Below are 14,680 nucleotides of genomic sequence, written 5' to 3' on the forward strand. Positions count from 1 at the left end.
CCACCATCAAGATGGTAATGGAGGCTAAGGTGCTCGGCTTCAAGTTAGGAAGTTATGAACTATAAAAGTACATGAGCTGGAATTGCAAGACTTTGTTTGCGTTTTTGCCTTTTTTTGCGAGGAGGAAGGGAAAAGGGGAGGAACTTAACTACACAGACATTCACGTGAACGCAGGCGATCGACGGTATGAACCAATCCCAGCCATGCTGGAAAGGGTGACACTTAGGCTGACCCTGCCCCGCTATAATTGATCATCTGAACTCTCCCCAGTCTGTGTGCAGTTGCCAACCTCCAGAAATGAATCTCCCTAATATGGAGGTGCTAGAGAATACCCTGTTGGCTTACATAAAAGAAATGCCAGTAGGCAGTGCTTTGATTTCTCCGTTTCACCAGAAGCATGTTCGGATGCGATATTGAGAATCGGTAGTTCCTTTCAACGGCTCACCTTGTGTGCTGCTAAAGCTGCGAGTGCCATTGTTACCACAAAAAATGCTTGACTCTTCAACTCACAGTCTCCGAAATTACAACTATGGTGTGACCTAAAAAAGTGCAACTGGAGGTGAGTAGTTCAGAGACGAATTTGAGAGCACCTCAGTACACCTACCGCAATTTGTAGCCGGTAATGAAAGTAAATGGATTTTGTTCCCTACTTTTTTTGACAATTTTTACGGCACTAGCTCACCCCTGTAAGCTATGGAAGCACCTTGTCTTCGTAACAATAGCTGTAGACTGGCATATGATTTCGTTTACTTCTTTTGACAATTTACATCGCACCAACTGGATCGTGAACGGTATAGTTGTATTCGACATGACGAACCGATCGTCATCGTGAGGCTACGCACGCAGAGCACAAACCGACTCATTCTTAGCAGTTGAACGCTCCATCCAGCTGCAGCCCGTAGTCGTAATTTGTTGTCGTGGATGAATGCAGAATGAGGTTTCTTTGTGACCGTTGATGGTAGTGACGATGTTATGGTGAAACAAGACGACGACTGTAGAGACGCGCACGTGGTGAGTGCTTTGTTCTCCGCAGAAGATTGTAAAAAAATGTGAAATAGAGCACAACAGAGCAGTATGAGAGGCAGCTTTTTTTCGTCGGCCCAAAGTGATTGACGCATGGTCAAAGCTAGACGAATACACGCATGTGTGAAAACAATGGTAATGTACACAAGTTCAATAAGAGGAGGCGGATGGGGAGGAAGATTTTTTCATTCTATTCCTTTTGTATTTTAAAATCTAAAAATGCTGTTACGAGAAGATGGAAAAATCATCGCAGAGCCTCATAACTTTTATGCCTACGGGTTCTTTGCAATGAAATGATAAAATGGCCTACTCACTCTGTAAGAAGGGAATTTGGTAGATATTGGTCCTCAAAACCGTTTAAAATTTAGTCGAAAAATGAAGACCGTTTATCAATGACGAGTGCCAAAGTGAATTAATCACTAAAATCTGGTAAAATTCTTGATTAAAAGTCTGCCAGTATCATGTCTTCTATAGAATTACATGCTGTAGAGGTGGAAATCGCGGCAATGCAACTGCAATTAATAAGCTCATACCCAAGCCGTGCCCAAATCCTGATTCCTTTAGTGCCAGAGCATATCGTACCCCTGCCACTGTCGGCTAGAAGCTTTAAGGAAAGTTTGTTTTTAAGACACTACAGTGATGGCAGTCTTGACATGGCAGTGCATGCATTTTTAGGTAAATCCTAAAAAAAAATGGATCTTGCCTTTGGAGAAGGTAATTCCTTACTACACAAGCATGAACACAGGGCTGCAAACCTCATTTTTACTAATTAATGGGACCCGTGAAGACTGAATAACGTTGCAGTTGAGAAAGTATATCACTATGGGAGAGGACTGGAGGTGAAGAGGCAAATGAGTAAGGCGTGGGCCGAAAATATACATTTTTGTCTGTTTTGTGCTGTCTTAACCAATGAGCAGTTTCCAGAGTGAAAGACGGCATGTTGATTGGCTGACTGAAAGAAAATCGATTTTGCCGGGGACGAATCAAATCCCGACTTCTATTTTATTCGATTTATAAACAGGATTTTGTAAATAATATATTTTTTCCAGGAAAAAATTGACTCAGTTTTTAAAAATGATTCATAAAGAGTGTTAATGCATTAATGAGTGCGATGTTTGCTGAGTTTGAGGTCGACACACACCCACTTACGATTGGATGCCGAACGAAGAAGATCCGGTAATCCATATAGCATTGGAGGGACGAGTCAAGCAGTATGACATCGATGAACACAATGTTCTGTGGTGAGGATTTTTTTAATGGGAACAATTACCGGGTCCACAATATCGCGTTTTTAATTCTTTAGACTATTACATAGCCAACTGGCTTCGCCCAAATTTCTTATGCTCGTTGCAAGCGAAGTGGGAGTTGGGTATAAGAATAGACCAATCACAAATGGTAACCGCGTTTGTGGAAGGGGTTCTAGGGTTTGGAGACCGCCTGATAACTCACCCTTTCCCCAAGGTGTTCTCATTTTCTTCCCTCGAGTGTGTGCCTGGGTGTTTGTTTACTCTTCCAACTCCTCCCCTAATTATGTTAATCCCCAGAGGCAAACAGGCAAGCTGACTAACGCTAATTAGAAATGCCTTTGCAGGATGGCCTTGGTTACCTCAAAGGGGGCTCTGGGTGGCCCTTTGAACTCTATCCCTCCAGATCCCTGCCTGTATGGTATCGGTGGTCCGACCCATCCAAAACTTACTTGAGAGGTTTATTTTATAAAATAATTTACCAGGATGGCTCTTGTTAAGGCAATGTAAAACTGGGTTTGCTTTTACCCTTTTTTGATTGGTGGATGGGTTATTTAGTGTTTTAACACAACGTTTCGCCCCCAAATTGACCGTGAAGCAGTGGGCAATACGGTCTTTGGGGGGAGAGGTGAGCCTAATCCCTCTTTACAAATGATTCATCAACGGCTAATCATGCCCTGCTGGAGGAATCCTAACTTACTCCACGCGACAGGTGGTTCTATCTCCATTCACCAATCGGACCACAGCAAAGTGGGTTAAAATAAAACGGATCAACAGTTGTTGCCATCGTTTATTTAGGCGACACAGTTGAGCATACCCTTTAAAAGCTCATATCATCATAGTCTGAGAGAAGTCGACCATTCGGTGGTACTTCTTCTTTGGGCAAGCGTTATTACACCCCCAAGTTTTCGGGAATAAAAGTGAGAAACGGAAGAGGCCACACGAATGCTCATCCTATGGCAGACGCCAAAACTTCTTGTCGCCGCAGCGTGTTAATGGTTTGTTGAACTCTGCGTTTGATTTCGTGGGTGGTAAAGTATCCGTAGATTGTGCTTTCGCCCTGTGGTATGGCCTCTGGGCGGTGTAAGCAGCCCCCTCCTCCAACCGTGACTTCTTACTAAATTAGGGAATACTCGAGGCGCCACATTACCACTAGTTATAAAGCTTCTGTCTTTAATTAGCAGATTGAATCCGATCTTGAGTTTTTTGGCTGGTTCCGGAACATGGATCTGGGATCCATCCTACACCCTTCCATCCCCAGATTCTTCAATCTTACTTCCTTTGGTGTGTTGAGGAGCTATACTTATTTATGTATAGGGAAACGTACTTTAGAATGTTCTGTTACATGTTCTAAGCAGAAATTAAATATCTCTTGGTGAATCAAGGAGGCAGCGAAGATCGATATTTGCCTGCTGCAAACCCTTTCCTGATTGGTTTGTCACCTCTGACCAGTTGACCAATCAAATAAGCCGAAACCTATCTCAACTTCCAGACGGTGATTTGACGAGGCTGTGGTGTATGTGCGCTCCACCAACAGGTTGATTCGACAGACCTCAAATCCAGACACCTCAAAAGACACATGTCCATTGCCAGGGCAATCACCCTCAAGTCAAGCTGCTGCACTGAATCGCCTGTCCAGATCTCTCGTAGCGATGGAAAACAAACCTATCAACTGGTAAACTGCTAACAATTCTTCATTATTGTATTTTTACATCCATCCCAAATGTTGGCTACGGTGTAAGTGAGGAAGGATGGGTAATGAAAGATAGTCGTTGGTGCCTACTTCCGGTTGTGGACATGATCATCACATTTTGAAGTTGTGGACATCGTGACGTTTAGCTAAAAGGACCAAACTGCACTGAGTTAAGTCCAGTAAGCCGTGATCTAAAGACTAAACGACTATTCCGGAAGCACTGACCATACCTACCTCACTCCTCCTCACGTGGCGCGCAACAATCACGGCCCGAGAGCGATGCACGGAGCAGGCATAAATTAACAGCCATTTGTCATCATCATCGCTGTGCCAGCGCCTCGCACCCTCCCATGAGAGACAAACACTTGGTGATTGACACCTCCAGATGCCGAGTTTCGATTAGACCAAAACAAAACAAAGCAAAGAGGGGCGAAGAGAAAAGGTTTGCACGGACACGAGGTTGACAGACGGGTGGAAAGTCGGCGAATTGACGTGCATTATTCATGCACCAATTCAGCGCAATCAAGTCGAATTATTCGCTTTACTTTGAATTTGCATGCATTGGGTAGAAAATTAAAAAAGAGGTGAAAAAAAAATGACACCTAAATTGTAAGGTGTGGTGTCGTTCCTCATCAATCGATCGGCAGACCCCACGAGGGTGTGGAAATGGCTCATCACTTGACAAATTTGACATGCAAATTATGTTTCATTGAAAAGGGAATCACACATGGACTGATTTTTTTTCAAATTTGCACAAATTGGTTAGGAATTACGGTAAGAGGAAAAAAAATGACGGCTAAATTGATGCACTCGAAGCTCTGGGTGTTTGAATATTCCCCACTAATCGATCAATCAATGAGTATTGACAGGTGAGTCATTGCTTGACAGATCTGATACAAAAAATTTCTACTTGGACTGATTCTGCTTCCAGAATTTACTCAAAATAGGTGAGAAGAATGGCTAGTGTTTACGTGGCTTTGCTGATGGGCTTAGAGGGGTCGGGGGTGGAGGCGTGGGGGGGGGGGGGAAAAAAAATCCAGTCTCCAGAGCATAAAACACAATACTGGACGAATACAAACAATTCCTCGTCTATTTTCTTTGTCATGGTACTAACTGTAAAGAAAGTAAAGGGGAAGCCCACAACCAAAGAGGTGAGAGTAACAACACCATCGGTAAGTGACTGCCCCCATTCCCCCAGCCCCCTCGGTAGCTCAAAAAATGGTAGCGGTGGTGGTCTTGTGAATGTCTCTCAGCAATGGCTGCAGGAGTAGCAAAGTGGTGGAAAAAGCGGGGGAACAAAACAATAAAGAAGTGGGCGACACTTGCTTTTGGTTACTTATAAGCCGACTGAAAAAACAACCAGCCACATTCTTTGTCCAGACGGTGGAAAGGAGAAAGGAATCCTTTCACTTGTGTGTGCATGTGTTGGAAAGGGGTGAGTGAAAAAGCGCCGATTGAGATGGTAAAGGGGGAAATAAATGGAACAAACAAGCAAGCTTCAAATCCAATCTGGCAGTTTTGTTTGATTTCGATGCCAGTGGTGATGGTGCGACGAAGCGACAAGGCGGCGCTCAGAGGGGGAGAGAGGAGAAAATGAGTAGGAGAGCGGAACACAAAAGTGAGGGGGAGGGTGATGGGGAGAAGAACAAGGAGAATGATTCTTTTTGGCAAGCCACTTTGAGCGCCATCACAGTTGGAAATGACACACTTCAAGTAGGCCGCACTTTGGAACAAGAAACGCAGGTTTCTGGGCTATGCTGCTTTGGTTTTGTTGTCGGGAGGCAAAGTGAACTCTGTCCGCGGTGTCGAAAATCCGATGGTACGGCGAAATCGGCTCTTCCTGGACACTTTCAACTCGATGAATCACTTCCTTCAAGGTGGAAACTCTTTTATCTCAACTTACAAGTTAGTTAACACCAGGATCGGATTTGAGTGCAATTGTTGATGGCAAATGTCGTGATGTCAAGGTGGTGGACTTAGTAACGTCCAAATTGTGAGACCCGCCGGTACCTTGGCATCCGTCCAAATGACATCGATATTGAGTTAAATAACAGCGTCAAAGGTTACCGGGGACAGCACTGACATCTGTCAGAAGTGACGATCATAATGGAGGGTCTGAAGAGGTGTACATCACAATAGGTGTAAAGTGGGCTGTTCTTCCTAGCTGCGGGACTCAAAAAATTTACTGATCGAAAGTAGACATTACCGTCGTGGTTGACAGATAACTATCAAGTGGTTATCGGCAGTCATTTTTGATTGATTGGAGGGAAATCATAGTGATTTTAAGGTGAACTGTTTAATAATTTGTTATAGGGAGGGAAGGAATGAAGGATGGATGAAGGGGGTGGGGGAAATTAAAGAAAAAAGGAATCGGGCGACTGTCTGGGATTCTTCCCAACTATTACCCTCCGCCATATTAAGTCTGGAAGCAGAAGATCAGGCAGATAGTGGAACAGGGAGGCAGAGGGATGGGGAGGTGTTGTGGCAATCTCCCAGAGGGTACGTTTGGCTCATTTAGAACAGATTAAGGACGAACGCAATCCCAGTTGTTCACTCTTCCATTTCATCTCTCCTCAACAGTCTCTCCACCTCCTCCTGACGATGACGATGATGATTTGATCCTTCTCAGTGGGTCTGCAGAGTGACTAGTGAAGGAAAGACTCGGACATCCTCTGGTTTCTCCCACCGGGAATCGCATCCACACTGGTCTCTTCCGCCCACTTTATTCACCTTGTGGTGTATGTCCTGCCCAGCAGAGGACTTGGATATGCCATCCACAGTCCCCCCACCTTCACACACCCTCCACACATCAGTTGAAGGCGGGAGTAATCCAGCCTACTTGAGTAGCTTTAACTACTTTGGTTATAAGTAGTATAGTATGGGGTCTCGTCAACCACTCGACGATGCAAGTGGATGGTGACTTCATTTATACCCCTTGTGGACCTCTGTACCCTCCCCACTGACACTCTTCACTGACTCCTATGCCCCCCGCTCTGGGGGGCTAACTCCCATGTTGTAGACTCCTCTTCACACAACCCCCCCTAGAATGACAATGACGTGTGAAATGTGGAAGGAATGTTTACGCTATCACCTTGTCAATGACAGTGACAAGGGAATTGGAGAGTAAACAAGTGATGCAGTTATGACTTGAACATCTTCAAGTTATTCCCTCCTTTGAATGCAGTACTTGAATGAATGGAGCGGTTGACAGGACCCCTAGGGACGCTGTCAGACACACGTGTCTGACAGAACACCATGCTTAGTGGACAGGGCGAAGATAATGAAATTGACGCGTGGAGACTGGACATCCCCCACCTTGACGAGATGTAGAACGGTATATCTTGTTAATTTTGATGGACCTCATCCATCCTGAGGATTAGACGCTTTTCCTCGGCTAATACATTTTGACGCCGTGGCTGACGGCATGTCGGCAGGGCTGTAACTCTTCCATGAGGTTGTAATTGAGGTTCTCTCAGACTGATATGCCTTCAGAAATGAGGAAGCTCACCCACAAGGAAAAATAATTTCGAGAGAAGGTGTCGTCTGGGAGTGCCTGAATCTGGAAAGCCTCACACCTGAAGGCTATGGAAACCGAGTCGACTTTTGCCTATCACTTCGACGGAGTGGCAAGCTATAAAACTAATCCAAATGCCAGGTGACACCTCTTCAAGTTAAAATTGGGGCAACTGCTCATTGTCGAACATAGTCTAGGCGTCAACATCGCACAATCGCGGTGAATCACTCCCCGCGGTTCGAACTTCCCTATCCACTGGAAGATCTTCCACGGCCAAAGAGGTCAAGCATTCACGAGAAGCGTTGAGAACAACGTTCTAGGAAAGAGAGCCATCTAGTTATCGAACGTATTGACTACGTGAACCTCCACAGTCCCCTCTGATTCGACTTCCAAGTTAATGTTGTGCGGCCCCGTCATCCTTCCAAAACAGGAATACCTTGTTGCATGGCTCGGATGCTTCCGCAAAATCTTTAGCGATTCTGAAGGGAACTACTCAGTGGCGAACGTTATCGAAGCCCACGAAACTCAATGCGGCTCTTAAATGCCAACCTGTTTCTGCCGCTGGGGTGGTGCGTCAGTCCGGAAGCATCACAGCCTAGAAGAACTTCCGAATCGACGGAAGTCATTTGCTTCCAGCTCTTCTCTTCCACATAATTTATGCCCTCCTTAGCTTAATAGCAACGCTCGACAAGCCTATCGCAGTGATGACAAAGTGGTGTACATGTGTCTAGACGTCTGGTCATCCCGACCAGATGTCAGAGCAGCGGGGGGTAGACATTAACTCCAGATGAATAACCACTCCCGTCCACCCCAATCCCTTCACAGCGAAGAGGTGTCGTGATGTTGACATAAATAGGTTTATAGACTATCGGATGAAAAAATACCGTCATATGTACATAAGCGAAAATGTAACTTTCCTTGTCCTCCTCGTCGTCGCCGTCGTCGTTGCCGTCACTTAGACAACCAACATGGTGACCAAACGACAGGGAGAGCTGCACCCGCCCCCTCCTCCACGTCTTAGTCTATCCTGTTGATGGTAATGTTTCTTCTGCTCTCGGTCCAAAGAAACAGTTTTTGGAGGTGCCTCCACACCCTCCCGCCGTTTCATTCGATACTTGCGTACCAGACGTTTGTTCCCGTGGAACTGGATGGCGGCGGTGGTGGACGTGGTTGATTTAACCTTCAGACGGTACATCCCATCCAGCGGGAGGTCTGAGTCCTTACCATATGTGCAGACGAGAGTGCTTTCGTCATCGAAGGAGGACGATGAGGTAAGTGAGGAAGCGATGGAGTGCGGACGTCTGGATTCCTGGGTTTTGGAAGTCTTCTCCGTCTGAATGGGATTACGCGAAGGCTGATGATTGTGACGATGATGGTGGTGGTGTGGATCCTTTAGACTATCCAACGCATTCAATGAGGTGTAGCCATCGTCGGAATCCTGATAACCTGCCTCCAAATTGATGAGGCAGGACTGCGAGGTGATTTTCATATAGTCGTCTGATGACCTTTGACGAGATTCTGCAAAAGGACGAGGAAGGGTTACTAAAGACGATACTTTTCATGCCCAAAATTAAACCCAATTACCTAGACGGAATATTGGCGAAGGGATTTGCGTGTCGAACGTCTAGACTTAGAGCTGACGCTCTTTAGACTAGGTTATCTAGGCCAAATGCCCCTTCAAAACCTACCAATTATGGCATCTTCACAGCCAGATGAGGAGGAAGAGGAGGAAGATGGCGAAGAAGATGATAGAAGGGAGACGGTAACTTGTTCGTTGACATCACAGATAGTGGAGGTTGAAGGCTGGCTTCCACGCGGATGACTGCGAGTGCCCATTCGTGGGACCACGCGACGATTTTGTGATGTCTTTGTAGTGGAACTCATAATGGTTGCATTTACCGTTGTTGCTGTCTTGGTCACTGAAGGCCGTCGGTGTTGCAAAGCTGCTGCCGCCGCTTCCTCCTCTGCTGTAGGGATCGGTGGCAGTGGACGGTTTGGAGGTGGTGGGGCTATTGCACGCTAAAGCAGAAGAAAGGGAAATTGACTAGGCTATGTGTTTACCTACGTTGACCCTTTAATCTCCACGCATTCGGTATCTCAGTTGGTAAAACGGCTTTTTATCCATGCCTACAGCCCCGCAGACCAATCCCTATGTGTCGGCAGACTGCGTTCTTTCGGGCTGGCAGGACTTACAAGGTTTTGGGGATTACTCAGTACTGAGGGTTTTTTTTGGCAGTTTAACGCGCAGTTGGAGGCCTCCATTAACCAAAATGCAGGTCTAGAGATAGTTAAACTCACTAATCATCCCCAATTCGAGCAAACTTTAAGACGAAATTCGATCTAAAATCGCTTTCTCCTGTCAAGCACAATGCAACAGATTAAAAGCTTTGCCGGAACTAGACGAAAAAGTTGGTTAAATAATAAAAGCATGGAGACTTGTAGTCAAGGGATTAAACATAACCGCAATTTGTTGCCATAAAAGGGATCTGAGCAACATCCAATTTGGGCTCTACAAACTTCTTTCCCCAGGTCACTATCATGGGGTATTTGGAGCTGCACTTGATAAACTTTGAAGACTTCCAATTTACAAAAGACATGCACACTTTCATGGAAAAAGACCGGTCAAATTTACTTTTGCAGTCAACCTTGGGGCTTTTGTTGGGTATCTGGGAGGAGCTCTCGACCGCTAAAAAAACATAATGCCTCAACTCAGGGTGGAATAGATTCTACTTTCATTAAGTAATAGAACTGTTTGTTTTCCCTCTGCTTAATGACCTACTTACATTCAATAGCTCCTGCATTCACAATGACCTGAGGAAAGGATAAACCACCGAAGCGGAACCAAGGAAAGCAGTTCTTTAGTCCGAAAACCAGCTTATCGTTTTGAAGAATAAAAGCAAACAAACAACTAAATTAGGTCCCAAAGGTTATTCTTTAACTAATGGTCGATGAAAAGCCCCATTATTCAGTCTGTGAGTCCCTCCTTCATCCAACCTTCAGGTAAAAAGGCGCAGTAATTTTTTACAAAATACGGGAAAATGATGTATGACCAGTTTCAAGAATGTAGAAAGCATTAGTGATGAAATTGGGAGGAAGTAAAACCAGATGAAGTACACGAAATGACTAAAAATTGTTATTTTTCTAGCAAATTGCGATTCCGTTAAATTCGAAGCTGAATGAAAACAAGGGAAAATTGCCCTTCTGTAGGATCAGCTTCCCTATTATTTCCCCAAAAAATTTTTAATTTTGGAAATACAAGACAGAAGCATGGAGGTCCTCCGCTCACACAAGGCAAAATAAAAGAAATAAACCGTTCAAGGCACTCTTTATCATCTGGGAAAACAGTTCAAAGGCTATGAATGAACACCCGAAAGGGCGCATTAAATGGCCGAAGCAGTTCTCACTGTCCATTCTGTTCAAAACAAAAATGCATTTAAAATTATTTGCCGATACAAGAAACAATCAACTTTAATCCATTTTCCTCAGATATCACGCAGATCAAGAATGTAGAATAGGCAATATAAGATCCTACCCACGAGCGAAAAGGTATTTAGGAAGTGAACAAAAGTTGGAATCGTCCAATAGAAATCAACCACAATTTTTAAACTTTCAGCAATGATGTTTGATTTCTTCCAAGACAAAATTTCAAAGAGAAGGCGCACATAGAACACGGAGGAAACGCGAACCTGTTACATATTTTATGCCTTGAAGAGCCGAGGTCTTTTCAAGGTCAATTTAAACAAAGACAGCTGTGTTTATAGATTCTATCACAAGTCATAAAAAGCGTAAGAAAGCACTTATTTTAAACGCGACTAAAGCAGGCAAAATTTCAAATGCAAAACCAATTAGACGTTTTCTCTAAAAATGACTGTCATGTAAAATCCTAGGCGTTCAGGTCTACCTGCCTATGTACCAAAAGACGAAAACCCATTTTTCAAAAACAATCCCTTATAAGCACGAAGAATAGTAAAGAAAGTTAAATAAGCCTCTGAGTCAATGTTTAAAAGTCGCAGTCCAAATTTTAGAACTAGAACAAACTTACAAGCCATAGCTTATCCATGAGGCTGAGGAAAAAGTAAATTGCCAATAAAACTCGTTCTGTGCAAAAAATGTGCCACAGAGTGTTTGCAAAATAGGAAGAACTAAGCGTCTGCATTTCATTCCATGAATCTCTTTAGATACTCTTATTTTTGCGACTCACAGCTCCATATCAACTCAAACGCCAAATTAGAGCAGAAAAATAAACATGCCAGTCCACATGGTCATCAAGCTTACCGGTCGCGACATTGCGAGAGGCTGGTAGCAGTCGCTAGATTGCCTGCTGTCAGTGTCAGTTTCCTTTATATAAGCTCTTGCAGCCAATAGAAAAGCCGACGCGTGAGCGGTAACCGATTGGCTGAGACCAACGAATGGGGATCGTGCGCGCGCATGTTCTCACGCTGATTGACAATCCACAGCTGACCAATTGCAGCATGAAGGTGTTACAGGTTTGGTCAATTAGTTGATTTAAAGGGCAATGGTGGGCATGTTTACCAATAAATTGTTGCAAATAAAAACAAGTTTTCGAGTCATTTTCGTAAGATTTTATCAAATTTGCAGTAATATACTGCTATTTATTTCAAGATGCCTTATTCAGTGTACAAATTTTACATAGGAAGTAGGAGATTGAAAGGATGCTTGTCAAACAGATTCTGTCAACAGTGCGGCAACTTCATAATGGATTTTCAAGTCTTCCACTGAGTTACTGAGTTTTTAGTTTGTGGGTTGATTCACCAAAATAGCATTGACATCCTAAATTTACTATCATAAGTTGTCCAATAAATATTCCTACCACGGGTGTCATTACGAGTACTAGACACGTCGTTCAGGCAACCGAGGTGAAAATTCAATATTTAGGCGAAGAAATCAAATTGGTATATCTATCTTTCCCTAATTTCATTGTAGTATTCACTGACTTGCCATTCGTGAATATTAGCCCTTCCAAGTGAGGTGTCAGCCCTTCCTATTGTCTGTTTTAATGGGATACGGGACCACCCCGCTGTTCCATTCTCCTCCGATTCGGTGGTGTTAGGGTCTACTTACGTCACGCCTGATCTACACGTTCCTAACCTCATACACATTCCGTATATTTAAAAAATGCCACCTCAGTGTCTGAGGGACATACCCTAGGGCTAATTCAGACGCCAAGTTTATCAAGTCACCTTAACCAAAGGAGACAACAACTTGGAGATGTTTAAGCTTTAACTGCACTACATGGTTATTCTCAAGTTTCCATTGCAGATGATGCGATATGAGAAAGAATACTTTCTCACATACTCCATTTTATTACATTTCACTGTCACTGTCACTGGTGCGAGATGATAGCGTAAACATTCGTTCCACATTTCACATGTCATTGTCATTCTCGAGAGGATGTGTGGAGAGAAGTCAAAAACATGGGATTTAGTCCTTGAGAGCAAAGGGCGTAGAAGACAGAGAATAACTTGACCTTGAAATTAGAGTAGATAGGGTGTGGAGGTCTACAAGACCACTAGAGAAGTCATCATCCACAAGTGAAATAGAGGCTGTAGCATCGACGAATGGTTGACGAGACTCCTCACTATACTAATTATAACCCAAGTAGCCGGAAAGAATAAAGCAGGTCAAATTACCCTCGACCTCAGCTGTTGTGTCTACTGTCGTGAGCATGAAAACAACCATCATCCTCTCCGATTTGAGGAAGAACGTAGAGTAGGATGTTGAAATCCTCCGGTATGTAAAATATGCCACGAGGTGTCTAGAGAGGATGACAATCTAGTTCGGATGTGGTTTCTGGTGAAAGAAATACTAGATATCTAAATGTCCCTTTCACTAGTCAATTCTCAGTAGTCATAATCCTCGAATGCCACTTTGACACTCCGAGAAAATCAGGACATCATCAACAACATCATCAGGAGGTTCGGAAAGAGCTTATTGAGGAGAGATGATATGAAATACCCAACTGAGACGGCGATCTGACTTCAGTCTGTTTTGAGTGAGCCAAATGTGCTGTCCACAAAGAGTGTCACAACACCCCCACATCTATCCCTCCATCCACCTCTTTGCCTTTCCCCTTGTTTGGCTGTTTCCTCACTTTATGAGATGGTGACTTCTTTCCCAACCCCCTGAGGAGTCTCACTGCCAACAATCTTATTTTATCTCTACTCTGATGCAAGGCCCAAAAATTTCTCAGCAAATGAATAAATTATTTAGAAGAGAAATGTTTCCACAACTTAAAAGTATTCTACCATTTTGCATGTGCCGTTGCAATTTTGCCGCTTATTTCTCTCATTTAAGGTGCATCCTCTCGGGTCATGAAAAATTAGGGGAGAGCTACCTTCAAAGAGGCATCGAGATGGGATCTACCCATCCATCCTCCCCTTGTATCTGCTCCCGCTCCTGCTCCCTCTTTTCATTCCATATTTGCATTCTTTTCTCGGTGTTTCTCTTTCATCTCTCAGTATTCCCCTTTCTCTCACGTTGCCGGCTAATTGGCAGCCTGTAAATAAAACATTATCTTTGTCGCACCACCATCACCTGGACTGACATCAAACAAACTCTACTCTCTGGAAGAGACAGTCCGTTTTTCTACCGCAGTCGGCCCGGTTTCACACGCAAAGGACACGCGCAGTCTTTCAAATTCTTGATTTCTCTACCATTTAAATAGTTGTGATGGCCAGCTATTCTAACTGGGAGACCCCATGCACCCTCCCTAAGAACCTCTTCGCAGCCGCCCTAGAGGTCGGGATAAACCCAAACACCTGAGGTGGAAGAATGATGCGTTAGCCTAGCTCAACTAGTCAGAAGATATTTGCCAGAGAGTTCCTCCATCACTACCAAAAAGTGGGCGAAGACGACGAGGAGTAGACAAAGTACCTCCACCATCTAGCGGGCCGAGCCCTCCACTACTCACCTGAATGGAAAACCATCCAGTTTAGACATAAGGAAGCTCGGCGACGCGGAAATTAATTCCCTCAGTGAGCTGGCAAAGTTCGCAACGGTAGAGAAGTGTGAGGAGTTGCTCACGGTTCCGCACTACAATAACTGCAAGAGGTAACCAGACTCAACACTCTCCTATCAAGGTCCTCCTTGTTATGCCCCACAAAAGTGGCGAATCTTCCTTCTGTTCCTCCTGTTTGTTTCATGCAGGTGAGAAGGAAGTTAAATCAACCGGCAATCACCTTTTGG

The 14,680-nt window shown here is 44.3% G+C and overlaps 1 protein-coding gene across 1 annotated transcript; it reads right to left on the reverse strand. All coding sequences in view use genetic code 11, as the record gives it.

The window, feature by feature from the left end:
- Nucleotides 1-7,667: 7,667 nt before the first annotated feature.
- On the reverse strand, nt 7,668-11,761 carry EGR_07605 (hypothetical protein; the record flags this gene model as incomplete). The annotated part of the gene is made up of 5 exons (XM_024496854.1): nt 7,668-7,790; nt 8,359-8,428; nt 8,473-8,992; nt 9,163-9,493; nt 11,750-11,761. The coding sequence occupies 5 exons, from the start codon at nt 11,759-11,761 to the stop codon at nt 7,668-7,670; spliced, it is 1,056 nt and encodes a 351-aa protein (XP_024348710.1).
- Nucleotides 11,762-14,680: the final 2,919 nt, after the last annotated feature.

This window comes from Echinococcus granulosus, assembly GCF_000524195.1.
Source record: "Echinococcus granulosus chromosome Unknown EG_S00082, whole genome shotgun sequence".
NCBI lineage: Eukaryota > Metazoa > Platyhelminthes > Cestoda > Cyclophyllidea > Taeniidae > Echinococcus > Echinococcus granulosus.